This window comes from Penicillium subrubescens (genome assembly GCF_028828155.1).
Source record: "Penicillium subrubescens strain IBT 31985 chromosome Unknown utg000003l_segment0_segment0, whole genome shotgun sequence".
Taxonomy (NCBI): Eukaryota; Fungi; Ascomycota; class Eurotiomycetes; order Eurotiales; family Aspergillaceae; genus Penicillium; species Penicillium subrubescens.
Window position 1 is genome coordinate 2717121 of NW_026643153.1, and position 13737 is coordinate 2730857.

General features: G+C 49.6%; 4 protein-coding genes across 4 annotated transcripts; all 4 read right to left on the reverse strand.

Annotated features, from left to right (window-relative positions):
• Positions 1-120: 120 nt before the first annotated feature.
• Positions 121-1712, reverse strand: N7473_005017 (uncharacterized protein; the record flags this gene model as incomplete). Its single annotated transcript, XM_057150957.1, has 8 exons — positions 121-521; positions 590-657; positions 719-793; positions 851-1152; positions 1214-1284; positions 1342-1378; positions 1450-1469; positions 1523-1712. 8 exons carry the CDS (start codon positions 1710-1712, stop codon positions 121-123), a joined length of 1164 nt encoding a protein of 387 aa, XP_057011067.1.
• A 1847-nt stretch (positions 1713-3559) lies between these two features.
• On the reverse strand, positions 3560-4997 carry lea1 (U2 snRNP complex subunit LEA1). Its single transcript, XM_057150958.1, has 4 exons — positions 4787-4997; positions 4651-4691; positions 4277-4537; positions 3560-4204 (listed from the first exon to the last, which is right to left on the reverse strand). The coding sequence occupies exons 1-4, from the start codon at positions 4863-4865 to the stop codon at positions 3839-3841; spliced, it is 747 nt and encodes a 248-aa protein (XP_057011068.1). The 5' UTR covers positions 4866-4997; the 3' UTR covers positions 3560-3838.
• A 189-nt stretch (positions 4998-5186) lies between these two features.
• N7473_005019 (putative nucleoside diphosphatase (Ynd1)) lies at positions 5187-8170 on the reverse strand. Its single transcript, XM_057150959.1, has 4 exons — positions 7929-8170; positions 7818-7852; positions 7617-7743; positions 5187-7551 (listed from the first exon to the last, which is right to left on the reverse strand). Exons 1-4 carry the CDS (start codon positions 7936-7938, stop codon positions 5579-5581), a joined length of 2145 nt encoding a protein of 714 aa, XP_057011069.1. The 5' UTR covers positions 7939-8170; the 3' UTR covers positions 5187-5578.
• Positions 8171-9333: 1163 nt separating this feature from the next.
• On the reverse strand, positions 9334-11006 carry N7473_005020 (ammonium transporter; the record flags this gene model as incomplete). Its single annotated transcript, XM_057150960.1, has 5 exons — positions 9334-10038; positions 10106-10426; positions 10483-10663; positions 10728-10942; positions 10995-11006. 5 exons carry the CDS (start codon positions 11004-11006, stop codon positions 9334-9336), a joined length of 1434 nt encoding a protein of 477 aa, XP_057011070.1.
• Between the last annotated feature and the right edge of the window lie 2731 nt (positions 11007-13737).

A 13737-nucleotide genomic window follows, 5' to 3' on the forward strand; every position in this document is an offset into this window, starting at 1 on the left:
AACTATTTGACGCATTTATTGGTCATCATGTGTATTATTTATTGATCATCAGGTCTATAGCAGTATAGCTAAAGGGACTCTTGGCTCGTAATGAGGGATTATTAGGTATAAAGCATGAGATTACTCACGCTGTGGAGCAGTAGAGCTGTTTTCCACATCAAACTCGACCGTTCGAATGATACCAGTCGTACCATCGGCATCCTTGGCATGGCCGCTGGGATGCGATGCTAGGATATGCTCTTCGCTGCCGTTATCGGGGGCACCCCTGAGTGTAGTGAGTGTCGTTGTATATTGATTGTCTTGATTAGTGAAGTTGACTCGGTCGCTGTGAGGGATCGACCCGAGGGGATGTCCGTGCTTGCGAGATCGCGATTGAGAGGAGGTGTATCCACCTCCAGAAGAAAGGCCAAGTAGGCGGGGGAAGTATCTGCGAACGAAGGGTCTGATGGCTGTAACACAGCCGCCGAAAATTCCGAGGTTTAGCTCGATGGTGCACCACATGAGCGCGTCGGTAGTCGCCCCTGCAAAAAGACTATTTAGCAAATGGAAGGCCATGGTGGAATTTTGGATGGGAAGATGTAGGTATTACAGGTGAGATCAGTGCTTTTCAAGAGCGTATAAAGACTGCCGAGCCGAATGCAGCTAACGATTCCGACGCTAGATTGGCCATCGTTAGTACTGGCTAGAGCAGGGCTGTAATGGAACATGTCCAACTCACAAGCATCCCATAGCCAAAATGACGCCAACGGCAACCTTCTGACGGGCGGGCATTTGCAGTCGACGAAGCCAGGGTCTAAATAGATATTTCGTTAGCGACACTCGTATTGGAGTCTCCCTGGGCGTAACGTACATCGGGACTGCTACAGTCGCAAAGTCCGTGAAGATACCCAGTCCTGCATTCGCAAAGTAAAACACAGGCCTGTTCATACAGGAACCGGTTGTGATCGTCAGGTCCCAGGATTTGGCGATTGGGTTGCAACTGAAAATATTGGCAAGGATACTAGCGATACTGTAACCGGCGGCGATGAAGACGATTGTCCAGACGGCGATGTGGAAGTTGCGGCTTGGGAAAATGCGGAGGTAGAACACGAGGACGGAGACTTTGGTGAAGCCAGTTGCGGCGCAATAGATGATGGCGGCAATGAGATTCAGCTGAAAGAGAATTGACTTATTAGCTTGCTATTCCAATTGCGCGGTAGTTAGAGTTGCAAACCTTGGGGAACTGCGCCATGAAGTCCGCAAGTGGAACATCCCACATGTGCTTTCCCAATCCCCAGTTCAGCACTGTCGCAAATGTTAGCATATGTCCGTCCCTTGGTCAGACCATTAGGAACGACTCACTTTCGAGGGTCACACCCGTGAGAACGCAAGATAATAACTGCAAGTACCATAGCCTCTGTTAGAAAGACTGCCATACATTTCGTCTGCAGTCATTGCAAAGCCACGTACAAGAGCGATAATCATCAAATCTACTAGCAGTCAGTAACTCAACTCACGCAAGGACAGCTTGACTTGTTCTCACAGTCATCCCAGCGAAAGCTTCGCACAACGAACAACCGCGTCCATGTTCGTACCCCCAAAGCAATGACAGCCAATGGCAAGAAAATGCAGTTCACAGCCACAAATTTCCCACCGATATAAGGCGGATCGACAAAATTAGACGTCTGACCGGCTGGCGGCAACGACGCCGGCGTGATGGTACTAGAAGCCATGTCGGCGACTCAGTCGGGGCGGTGGCCGCATCCGCAGGGAGATTTTGCACGAGGTTGGTGTTTTGGGAACAAAAAGAGAGAATGGGGACTTCGAGGTATGTACTCCGTATTCTTATTATATTAATAGGGAAAAAGCTTCACCCAGACTGTCGGAATTTCCGTGTATTATGCGGGGACAGGAACAGAGTTTCTACTTGCCGCAATGTCAGTTGCGTCGTCCGTGGTTTGATGGGAACTATAAGAGTTTGTACTTGGTAGTTGCGGGATTGCCCCGTCATTGAACTTTGAATTGTACGAAATTTACTGTCTAGGACTTCACGTTCCTGATTTTCTTGCCACTCTCCTATTAGTTACTACTAGTAATTCTAGTCAGTGCTTTGACTTCGTGGGGATGTCCGAATCGGCTCCACCTTGGGATCCAGCAGCACTTCTGGACCACAATTCTGGGAACGGTCTGTGTGTACACCATCGATGTTTTGGGAATGAATGGCTTCGAAAATTTTACCCATTGTGCCATTGCCCCTCGGTTAAAACTGGCCGGACATGTAACAGACAGACGTGCATTGGCGAGGGGTAACAAGGCGGATTACTGCATACTCAAAATTGAGTGATGGGCATAACGAGCACCTGAGTCAATACCGCTTACAGTACTCCGTATAGAAGCCCCAGCAGCATCATTGTTGTATTGGGGCGAAACCCAGTCCATTATTCCAGAGACAATCCCACCGAGTACTAAACTAACAGACTAAAGCTAACGGAGCTCAAATCTTTGCCCTCGATCTGGCAGGGATTCTCGCGCGCCACGAACTATATGCATCTAGTTTGGGCATTTGTATCCCGTGTTCTCCGCTAGTGGAGTCCCGACGATCCCTAATCCCCACCACCTAGGAGGGCAAACATGACTTCTCACCCCTAAATTTGCTTTGTCTGGCGGCGTACGGAGTACTTTGATGTCTGCTCCCCGACTTATAGCGAAATTTCCTCGACGGTTGTTTCGAGAAAACTGCTAGTGCTCGGACCTCTCCAAGTGGGCAATCAATCGAGGGCTTCGATTTCGGCTTCTTTCTCCGAACGCGTTTCTGTTGGTGTCTGTCCCCAGCCACGTGATCGTACCTTGTTCTAGTTGGCTACAGGCGTGAATAGTAGCTTCGTTGTAGACTTTCGTATATACGAGTGTGGAAATTTGTTTTTCCGGGTCCCTTGTTCTAACCCTGCATCATCGCGGTTAGCGGAGCTGCTGTGTTGTTGTATAAGTGCCATTGGTGGGTTTTTCATCTACCAGGTAGCCGCGACGCCCCTGTTGCGTGATAATTTAAGTTCTTCACACGACTCGTCAAACTTGAAGATGCGGAGGTGGCTCGGGGGGGGGGGGGGCCAGACTGCTGTCTCTGACTTCGGAATGAACCGATGCCTATACACACAGGAGCTTTAGCGTAGGCCTACAGTATATTGGGCAGGATTCCAATATCGAGCACTCTATATTCCTCCTTTTCGTGTGATTCTCCTACGATGAGCGCGACTTCATGAACCAATTCCTCACATTCTACCGCAACTTGATTGGCAGAAGATGGATAAGTAGGAATATGATATCTCACAGAATTATGATCCGTGGTCGCATGCCTCATTGAGTATCGAGTTGTATTCCGAATCTTAAGTAAGCACTACTGTTTGTTCATAACCGGGAGTCCACCTTAAAAGCATCTAACAAGGATGTCCTCTGGTACTTATTTCATCGCAGTCCATCAGTACTTCACTAACTGAGAAGATGAGGGCAACGTGAAATGCGTGTCCTTTTGTCAGAAGTTTGTATAACAACTACCAGAAAAATTCCTACAGACCATGCCAAGAACGGAAGAAGACTTTTTGGGTATGAAAATCTAGCTCCATAATGCTAATTCTCGAAGCCTTAACAAACCGCACAGGTAGACACCTATGCATAGCGAGCAATAAAATCCCCAGAATGAAACACACACAACCCCGCAAGTGAAAAGGCCAGGTATAATATGAGAATCCCAACGACCGTAACAGGAAAGAAAAAACGAAACGAAGATCTGAGCCCGGAGAAGCAGATGAAAACAAAGCAGGCATGATATGTTCAAGGTCTACCCCCGTAAGATGCAAGAAACTCACATCTGCATCTTCTCATCACCATCGGCGTCGGGACCGCCGGGTATCCGTCCCTCGTTCAATTCCTTCTCGAGTCGTGTAATCTCCTGCAAGCTCTTCGCCTCACGGATCATCTTCTCCACACGCTTTCTCTCGGCATCGGTCAGTTTGACGCGGATAGCCTTGTCGGCTTGGCCAGTCGTGGCGGCGGCGCTAGAGGCATCGAACGCCCGGGACTTGATGCCCATGATCTTTGAGGCGAGGGCGGAGGGTTGCTCGACGGTTCCGAACAGCTCCTTGGCCTGTTTGCGCTCCACATCTCTCACTTTTTGGTAGTCGAGGAATCGCACGGAGGGTGCCAGCCAGATAATCCAGTAGCGATAGTTCTAGAATGAAAGGTTAGCTGATCCATCGGATAACAAGCCAGGATATCCCGGGCAGTGAAAGGTCTTGCCTACCTCCTTCCGTGTGATGGGGTTCTCCAGGAGGACCAGATGTGTGAGTTTGTGAAGAGAGCGCAGCGATTCGACGTCAGCCAGCTCGGATAGGTTGTTCGATGTCAACACCAGGGTAGTCAGAGACGGAATTGATGACCCCAAGTTGGGTTGGATGTGATTGATTCGGTTGCGCGCGAGGAGGAGAGAACGAAGGCGAGGGAAGAAAGGGAAGTTCCCGAGGGAAGAGAGGTCGTTGTCCGTGAAATCAATTGTATCTTGGTCCTGGAAGGCGCTTAGCACAGACCTTGGAAAGACACTCGTAGAGTCGACAGCTGCCAATCTAGCCCACCAAGCGGAGAAAGCTAAGAGCATGTCCAGCATAATGTATAACTCACCTTTGCAATACCCAAGTTCTCAATTGTGGGGATCTTGTGCCCTATACGCGACGCACAAAGACGATATCAATCCAGCTCTTGTTTCAAGATGTAGTACCTGTTCTTTTCAGGCAGGAGTTGTAGTAGTCAGACGCACCTCGGAGATCCAGCTCACGATCCTTGAGCGGATTAATGTATGAAAGGGAATGATGGATGAGCTCGACGGTCAGGCGCATGGCGGCGGTGGCTGTGGTCGAGGTTTAGAGGGGGGGCACGGGTTCAAGCAAGCGATTCTATCGATATTGAATATGACGAAAGAGAAGAAAATGAAATACAAGAGATCGCCGAGTCAAAAAAAAGCTGCAATGGATGTAAGAAGTCCTGTCGCAGTTTCTCCAGAAAGCACCTCCAACCGCAGCCCTTTCTGCCGGGCGGTCAAGAACAGTACGCGGGGCACGTGATAGCTATGGTTATTTTATCCGCTCTTCTAAGTATTGAACTATTAAAAGTAATTGAGAGCTTGAGTATTCAATTTTTTACATTTTAGAGAGGAAACATCTTTGAGAAGTTGAGCGAGCAATGTATTAGTCTATCTTCATTAAAAACATCTGTAGCAGAGTGCTAGTGGTACACTGCCTTGAAATCGAAATCACCCGCATCAGATCACAAGCACCCCAAAAAGAAAGTACTCCAGAGCACACACGGTAGAATATGGGACCAAGAATGGAAAGTGTATGCTGCTCACAGTGCAGCATCACCCCGAATGAGAAAATGTTCCCTACAGGAGGGAGAAAAACAAAGCACGACGAGTTGCGCCGGATCAAACACCAACACTCGCGTTCCAGAAAGTCAACTCCAGTTGATAATGCGATGCAAACGCGGGAAAAGACAAAAAACATGTCGGAAATCGAGAAGCGTACATAATTCAGTTCAAGATGCATCAGTCACGTCAATCATCAGCAAGGGGGGTCATGCTGGGGGATTTTTGATGGTGAGACCGTGTGGGACTGGTAGCTCTCGATCGACGGCCATTAGTAGTAGGCCCTAGTGCGATGGGAGCCAGATGGTCTCGGCTTTCAGTCCTGACCACCAGGCCAGCCCGATCCATGGCAATCCCCGAACCACCGCTGATCCCCAAGCCAATGGTGCCTGATGATGTGTTATCGAGTGTATATTTCAAGCCGGGCAGGTTGCTGCTGCTACCCCAGCTAGAGGCTCGCTTCGGTGGCCGCAAGCCCATTGAATCACCCTCAGAAGAGCGGCCAGGATCCGCGTCACTGCTGTCGGAGTCGGTCACGCCAAGTTCAAAATCTTGCGCGCCTTCTTCCATGACACGCTCGTAGGCTGCTCCGTTCCGGTTCAAGAATGGCAGCATCGCACCGAATCCCTTTCGCTTCTTTGGGTGGTTGGGATGAGAGGGTCCACCACGACGGAGCAAGTTGTTGATCTTCAGATAGATACGTGACCGGCGGCTGCGGCCGCATAGGAAGAAGCCTGCGACGATAACGATAAAAACGAACAAAAGAATTCCGGGGATTCGGCGGGGCGAGTCTCCATCAAACAGCGAATCATGCCAGTGTTCACTGTGGAATCCCTCAGAATCAGGAAGTAACTCCACACTGGGATACTGGAAGTCTGGAGGAATCCCAGCAACGTTACTGCCAAACCCAACGGGCAGAGCCGCTTCCTCAACCTGAGCGGGGACTTGCGAAGAAGCGTAGAGAACGATCTTGCCTAACGTCCAGCTTACTTCAGTCGAGTCAATCTTGTTCACTGCCTGGAATGCATCCAAATAGCCCTTCTCTTTAGTGTGAGCGAGAACTTCCTTGGTCCCATTATGAAGTGAGCCCGAGGTATCTTCAAGGCCAACTCGAGGTACTCCGATACCATCGTGCAACATATTGATGATCCACGATGCCTTGAAGCATACTTCGTTGGCCTTTTGTTGGTCGACCTTCTTTCCCCATTTGTGTGCATGAATTCCGTCCTCAATGGACGCCCAGTCCTGCGAACAGAAAGTCTTGACCCGCTCCTGGTATGTGTTGAAGTCGTAGGCTTTGTCCTTGTATCCCATTTCGAAAATCTCATGAGTAGTGTGCCAGTATTCACTGATGCCGATGAAATGGTTCACGTCGAAGTCGATAGCTGGGACGTGAATGCCATGGAGAAGACAAGGATAATCCAAGCAAGGTGCATCCTTGTCCAGTAAAGGATAGGTCTGCCGCAGGCACTCGTCAAACTTGCCCGTACCGATTAGAGAAGGTCCTGCAGCGTCAACCGGCACAGCATCCTTCCCGTCCAACGTGGTGCGCAACCCCTCCGGCAGACAGGGGTCTGGAAGCTCTTGGGCCTCGGGGCCTGCCGCGATCTGCAACGCCTCCACGTACCGACGCCGAGCTTCGTGCACGCCAAACTCCAACCACGAGGTGACAAAGACCCGATGCTCCTGAACCGAACCGTCGATGTTTCTGAGGCGTAGAAGAGTCAGGTCATTGGCGTGCTTCTCCGTCTCCGTGGCGTTCGGCGCAAATGCAATCTGGGCCGAAGCACCTCCCATATCCAAGAATCCATAGGTGTGATGTCCTTTTCCATGGTCGTGTCTCTCGGGCGCGTCGAAAGCTTCCATCAAATAATTTGTCGCAATCCATCCATACAATCCTTCCGTCACTCCCGGGATAACCTGAATATGAACACCGCAGTCGGGGAGCAGGAAGTCGGTATTGGCACGAGCATAGCTGCAAATTTGATCGAGGAGAAGCTGTCGTTCAAGGTTTCCGAGGAGTCGCATACCGGCCGTCGCAAGCAGGAAGATTGGGGTGTCTCTGGCATCTTCGTCCGGGACAATGCTCTTCGCATGTGCCAGAAGCTCCGCCAGATGCTCGGTCCCGACAGACTCGGGTCGATTGGCGAAGGAAGAAACACCTTTTGAGACGAGCGCAAGGTCAGTTGCATTGCTTTGAAGCCGTTCGCAGACGGTGGGTGCTTACCAGGATGGATCTTCTTCACCCATTCCTCCTTGGTTTTGATCTCAGGAAGCGACTTCAAGTCATTCACATCGGCCTTCTTACGAGCCGCAGCATTGCGCAACCAACGATAAACGTGTACACGGGTCCCCTATGCGATTGCAGATCAGTGGCTGATAAGGGGAGGGCGAGAGTCGGGGTGTTTTGGGATCAGAATCGACATACAGACGATCCAGCGTCCAGGACGACGCCATAACGCCCTACAAGACCCAATGTTAGTGGCTGGGGTAAATCCTTGGACATTCGGTCTCGAAGTAAGACTGGGGCGCAACGTACACTTGCCCATTTGGACTCGAGACTATCCACAGAGCATGACCAGCTGGCGATTAGATAGGAGCGAATGGAGTGACGGGAAGCAAAATGAAGCTTCTCGAGTGCGCAGATTGAGCCCGAAGGCAGAAAGATACCGTTGTAGTTGAACGAGTGACAAAGAAGGCGAAGGGTCTTCGAGAGGAGGAAAGTACGGGGGCTGTGGAAAGACCTGGAGTGAGATTGGAGAGACTGGAGAGAGAGATAAGGAGTGTCTCTGGAGTCTCAAAACGGCGACGCGACAGCGGGAGGCAAATACAATACGTGACGAGGGGCGAGACCACCATAGTCATTACAGTCAGTGGCCGGTCTAACACGAGGCGGGTAAAAAGGGTGGGTCAAGGACAGCCGCATAGGGCAAGGTGCAATACGGTAACGCTGCATGACCGGGCGCTGTAATTAAGGCTCTTCGGCCCTTTTGGCCTGAGACTTTCTTTCTATTTTTTTCTCTTTTGCTTTAGCCTTTTTCCACTTTTCCCACTTTCCCAACTGCGCTTGACGTAGTGTCCCGTCGAGAGACTCCACTCCATTGACCAACAGCCGTTTTGGTTTTGGATTATGATTGTTTCGCTCGAAACTCCATGACACAATTCATTCAGTGCCTCTTCTTTGTCTTTCGTCTTATCTCCAATGACGAGGGAAGCTCGCGGAAGTCATTTCCATGGATTCGTCACCCCGGAATGCAGTCCCCGCGGTGTTACATTTCGTTACATCTATGAGCGATTGTACCCTCCATCCCTACTCGTGTTGATCCCGCCCTTCCACAGGGACGCCGCAACCCGCGCTAAACCAACCTAGCAGGGGTTTGGGGGTCACCGTGGTGCGTCAGGGTACGTCAGCTCATACCTTCCCCGGGCAATGCCCTGCATCCTGATACGCTATGTCCGCGAGAAAGATGGCTTGGCATCTTCCATATCCCCTCTGTATGTTATGCCGCGGGGCTGCCAAGCTGCTCACTCGTCCTACAGTACCTGTAGAGAGATCAAAAGATCCAGAAAAGAAAGAACGCGCGGTAAACTTTGCCTCTGACATCGGTGCGCAAGTCTTGGCAAATCAGGAAACTCGAAAAGAAAGCTAAAGTCGTCCTTTACTGCTTATGTCTCATTTTCACGATTATACTCCGTATGGAGAGTCTATCTTGCGACGGGTGGAACTTTCAGGGTCTCGGAACCAAGCGATCATCGGTTGGCCACGCAAACCCCCACCTTTCAGCCTCTCAGATTCATTCAATGCACGCCAAACCTTGGAAACACGATTATCAGGATCAGTCTTCCACTGCTACCTTACTGGGACGATGACACCGTACACGGTCCTCGAGGTTACCACCACTAGATGTGTGCTTCATGCTCCATTCTTCTGATTAGGCTTCAATTTACATCTTCAGATCCTTGGATGCCGCCGAAATACCAACAGACTCATTCACCACGCTCGCATGAGCGGGCGTCGTCGACGATGAAGACCCAAACAGTTCGTCGAGAATGACGCGCTCCCCAATCTGCTCGTCAACGAATTGCGCCCGGTCCAGGCCTATCATCTCTGCCTCCTCCTGAACGCGCAGATGCATCCCGGGAATCCATTTCAAAATATAGAGTAGGATGCAGGACACGATGAATGCATATGCGGAGATCGCACACACCTCCGCCAATTGTTTCCCAACTTGCATCCCGTTCCCGTCGATGCCACCGGTGGCTTCGGTCGCGCCATCCAAGGCTGCCACCGACTGCGACGCAAATATACCCGTCAAAAAGGCCCCGACCATGCCTCCAATGCCGTGCAGCTTGAACACATCCATACCCTCATCGATATGTAACCAATTGTTGATGTCTTGAAGTAATGCGCAAACAACACTGGTAAGGAACCCAATGCAGGCTGCAAGCCACACGGAGACAAAGCCAGCGGCTGGGGTAATCCCAACCAATCCCGCAATCGCGCCCTCGCAGGCGCCGACAACGGAGAATTTTCCGCGATTCTTGATCGAGTCCACCATGACCCAGCCAAGAACGCCCGTGCACGCGGCCGTATTGGTGTTGAATGCTGCTAGCATGGCTCTGACACTTGCATTGAGGGCCGAACCTCCCTTTTCAAAGCAACGAAAGTTAGATAACAACGGACCACTAATCTGAGACCAGGCAGAATATACTTACGTTAAATCCGAACCATCCAAACCAAATCAACGTTGTCCCAAGGAAGACCAGCGTAGTATTGTGAGGCTTACCATGAGAGGTCTCATCGACATGCTTGCGCTTCCCCAGAACCAAGGCGTAAGCAAGCGCCGACCAGCCCGATGCGATATGAACAGGGCCTCCGCCAGCAAAGTCAAGCGACGGCAAATTGTATAGCCATCCATTGCTGTTCCACGTCCAGCAGGCCACGGGGCAGTAGACCACGGTTGCCCACCAGAAGCTGAAAATCAGCGAGGGAAGCATGTTTCCTCGTTCAAAAGCTCCGCCTACAACGATCATCACCTGAAGACATTCTCAATCAGCGGATCATCGTATTTGATCTTTAGAAACTGACTTACCGTGCATGCGCAGAACAGAAGCTGGTAGAAGCAGAACACAATCTCCGGCAAAACCGCAGATCCTGGCGATGGGGCCGCCATAACATTTTTCAAGCCGAAATTCGCAAGTGTCCCGATGAAAGGGCCAGCATCCCGGGAATATGCTAGCGAATAACCCCAGAATATCCATTGAAAGGTTGTTCTGGCCATAGTGTTAGCGAGGAAAAGAACCTTCGATCGCGTTTACAAGAGAACCTCAAACATACACGGCTACAATCATGAGAGATTGGAAAAGCAACGCCAATGCGGACTTCCTTCGAGCCAGGCCGCTGTAAAGCAGACCAATGCCAGGGATGATCAACCAGACGATGAATCCGCAGAAGACAATGTAGGTATAGTCCCATTCAAAGCCTTCAAATTGAGCATTCACGTCGACCTTTAAGGGATCACCACCGTTTGGCTCGGAGGCATTGTATACAGGCTGTATGCGTCGCGTTAATGTCTGAGAAAGAAGAATTGATGATGGTACATACGGTACCGGCCATGGCCGATGGATTTCACAATACTCAGATAGGTAATAAAAGGAAGGCAATATGGGCAAGAATTTCCCAAATCTAATAAGTAACTCGCTACACGCAATAAATGAAGTTAAAGTGCTACATAGCACAGGAGCAAGGACAAGATATACTTAATCCCCAAACCCTCCCTCACCTTAATTCCTGATAATCAACTCCCTATTACTCAATTCTCAATCCCGTTATCTACCCACAGACAGCCAAGACTCCACACTCGCTTTTCCCGACCTGAAACGAAGGTGGAGGGCCATCGATATAAGGGATCTCGCCCGAATCTGTGTCAAACTTTTCATGATGAGCGTTGGGCTACACGATAAAGGAGAAGGGAGTGTTGATAAGGATGCGATCAGATAGGGCTGGTCAGATAAGGCCGTCCAACCATATTTCCCCATTGTGACAACCCCGGATCCGACAGCCATCTGGGGTTTAGGGTCCTCTTATCGATGGTTGTCTTATCAGAGGTGGATTTCTTGGCGATGGACTTGGTGGGAAACATGCTTCTGGAGGAGCTCGTATTTGGATGTCTTGAGATCTTGGCGGAGGGATTGAGATGTATCTGTGATGGTTTGCGCGTACACGTGCTAGATAAATAGGAGAAATGTTGAAATCAACCTGGTTCCTTGAAGATGAATATACTGAGAGCGCGTATAAAGCTAGCCTCGAAAACAGCACGCTTTACACATTGCCAACTGGAGGCCGGAAGACTATTGAAGCTTTGATGATGAGTTATTTCTCCAAGACATATAGTCTATTTTTTCTGAGATCCTAGGGGGGTTGTGGAGGCCTCAAACTTAGCCCCCGAATATATGATCGTCCATTTCAATCCAGCTCAATGATGGGCCTCTTCGAAGCTGCCATGCCGATCTGGCATTTCTGATCCTGTACACTATTATTTACCTATATCAACTTTGAATTGAGGATTTGTGATCTTGATTATAGTCTTGACCACATAATTAGTACGGTGTTGTCATGGAAATATTACTTCGCTACCAGATGTATATTGTGGTACACAACAGGACAGAATAGGAAAACTCCGCGAAGAAAAACTTCAAAAACATACTTATTCTCGTTTTGAATATTACCTAAGAATTAGCAAGCTCTGAGCTAGCATGGAAGCAACCTCGACTTGAAATCAACACTCACAATGTCGGCGGGTTTCCGCACTCAAGTCTACACTAAAACGGAGGTATTGAGGGCATGATCGCTCCGTCCTCGCGTGGTGAGGGGTCAGATTTGATCAATTGCCGAAAGCAACGAAATGACCCCGGATCTCTTTCCGGGATTCTCAATGGAAGGCCCATTGGGGCTTGCGGGATGTGGGAGATCATCTCTGCTAGTTCAACAGCTGTCTGGGGAATTAGGACCCTTCGTAGAATAATCACGGTAACTAGAACCCATTTACTACGGTATATCCACAAATCTTGATGGTTGTCCTGAAAGTTACAGAGAACTGTCATTCAAGTTTTCAATCCATTTTTACGCATTCTCTCGGGAGTTTCTTCCTTCGTTACCCCGACCATGAATTGCCGACAGGATTGCCGAGTACCCCAGATAGCCCCAGATAGTTGGAGCTAGCAGGCCCCAACGATTTGACTACGCATGATCCTATGAGAGGAGCTGTCTGCCCTGGTTTTCTTGCTTGTTAGCGCAGCCTTGATGTGTACCCCATGGACCCAAGCTTCCGCCACAGCCATACAGAATATGGGACGTGGGACGCCATTACAGCCCTGCACCAGTTCCACTCCACAGCGACATCCGACACCATTACAGTCAGTAAGAACGATGAAAGTAATATCCAATATCTATGATGAACTCCAGGCTTACTCTTCTCGTCAGACAACTGCCGTGTATATATGGACTCGGCAATACCCTTCTGATTCCTAAACCCAACCTCGGTCCCCAGATCAATGTATCGTCATCGAGCAATACTCCATATCGTGGAGAATGATCCAGGGCACATACCCCACCAGCCTTCATCTCCACTATTGAGACCCTGGATGTCCTTCCGACGAGGCTTCCGAAAAGAAAGTTTTACTTGAAAGTTTCTATATCATTAAGAGACTCAGAGGACATTTCATCTCAATTCCAAGAGCTGTCCAAGGTTTGTTCCGCACACAGGACCTTCGTATCAGGATTATCCATGCCCAGCAAAATATTACCAAATGGCCTCTATGGTAGTTCAATGAAGAGAATGGTCGCCAAGGAGGATCTCGTCCCATCGTGTCGGCAAGATCCGAGGTCGCTTCAGTGCTTGCAACTGCCGACTTCATCCTTTCATATATAGCTTCACTTTTTTGGGCTATCCAAATACGGTATTCATATGTGCTGAACGTTTGGATGTCCGTTTTGTCTGCTCCACAGTAGTAGACTCACCTGTGCAAGCATGATCTAAGCCAAGCCGGAAACCTTGTGGTCAATGCTCGAATCATGGATTATGGTTTTCACAGATACCATTATGCTAGCAGGCTATATCGAACATTCCCTATCTCAAAAATATAGCTTAATATATCAAAGTATCAAACTATTTGAAATGTACTTACTTGCTTGTGTGCGAGTGGAACATTCTGAGCTATGATATGTTGGGGTAGAAACCTCGAGTTTCGAAGTTCGCTGGCCCCAGCTACAGTCTCTTTTCACCAATATTTCTCCAGTGTGGGGAACCATTTCGGCTACTTTCCGCATTAAAGGCACTTATACCAAA

Excerpts from the sequence above, each read along its gene's own strand:
- N7473_005019 (XM_057150959.1), bottom strand. Across the intron at positions 7,744-7,817 it reads TCCTGGACGCTGGATCGTCT|GGGACCCGTGTACACGTTTA; the intron begins GTATGTCGATTC and ends GCAATCGCATAG. Across the intron at positions 7,552-7,616 it reads GGTGAAGAAGATCCATCCTG|GTGTTTCTTCCTTCGCCAAT; the intron begins GTAAGCACCCAC and ends TCGTCTCAAAAG.
- lea1 (XM_057150958.1), bottom strand. The coding sequence starts at position 4,865 with ATGCGCCTGACCGTCGAGCTCATCCATCATTCCCTTTCATACATTAAT. Across the intron at positions 4,692-4,786 it reads TCGTGAGCTGGATCTCCGAG|GGCACAAGATCCCCACAATT; the intron begins GTGCGTCTGACT and ends CGTCGCGTATAG. Across the intron at positions 4,538-4,650 it reads AGAACTTGGGTATTGCAAAG|GACCAAGATACAATTGATTT; the intron begins GTGAGTTATACA and ends AGCGCCTTCCAG.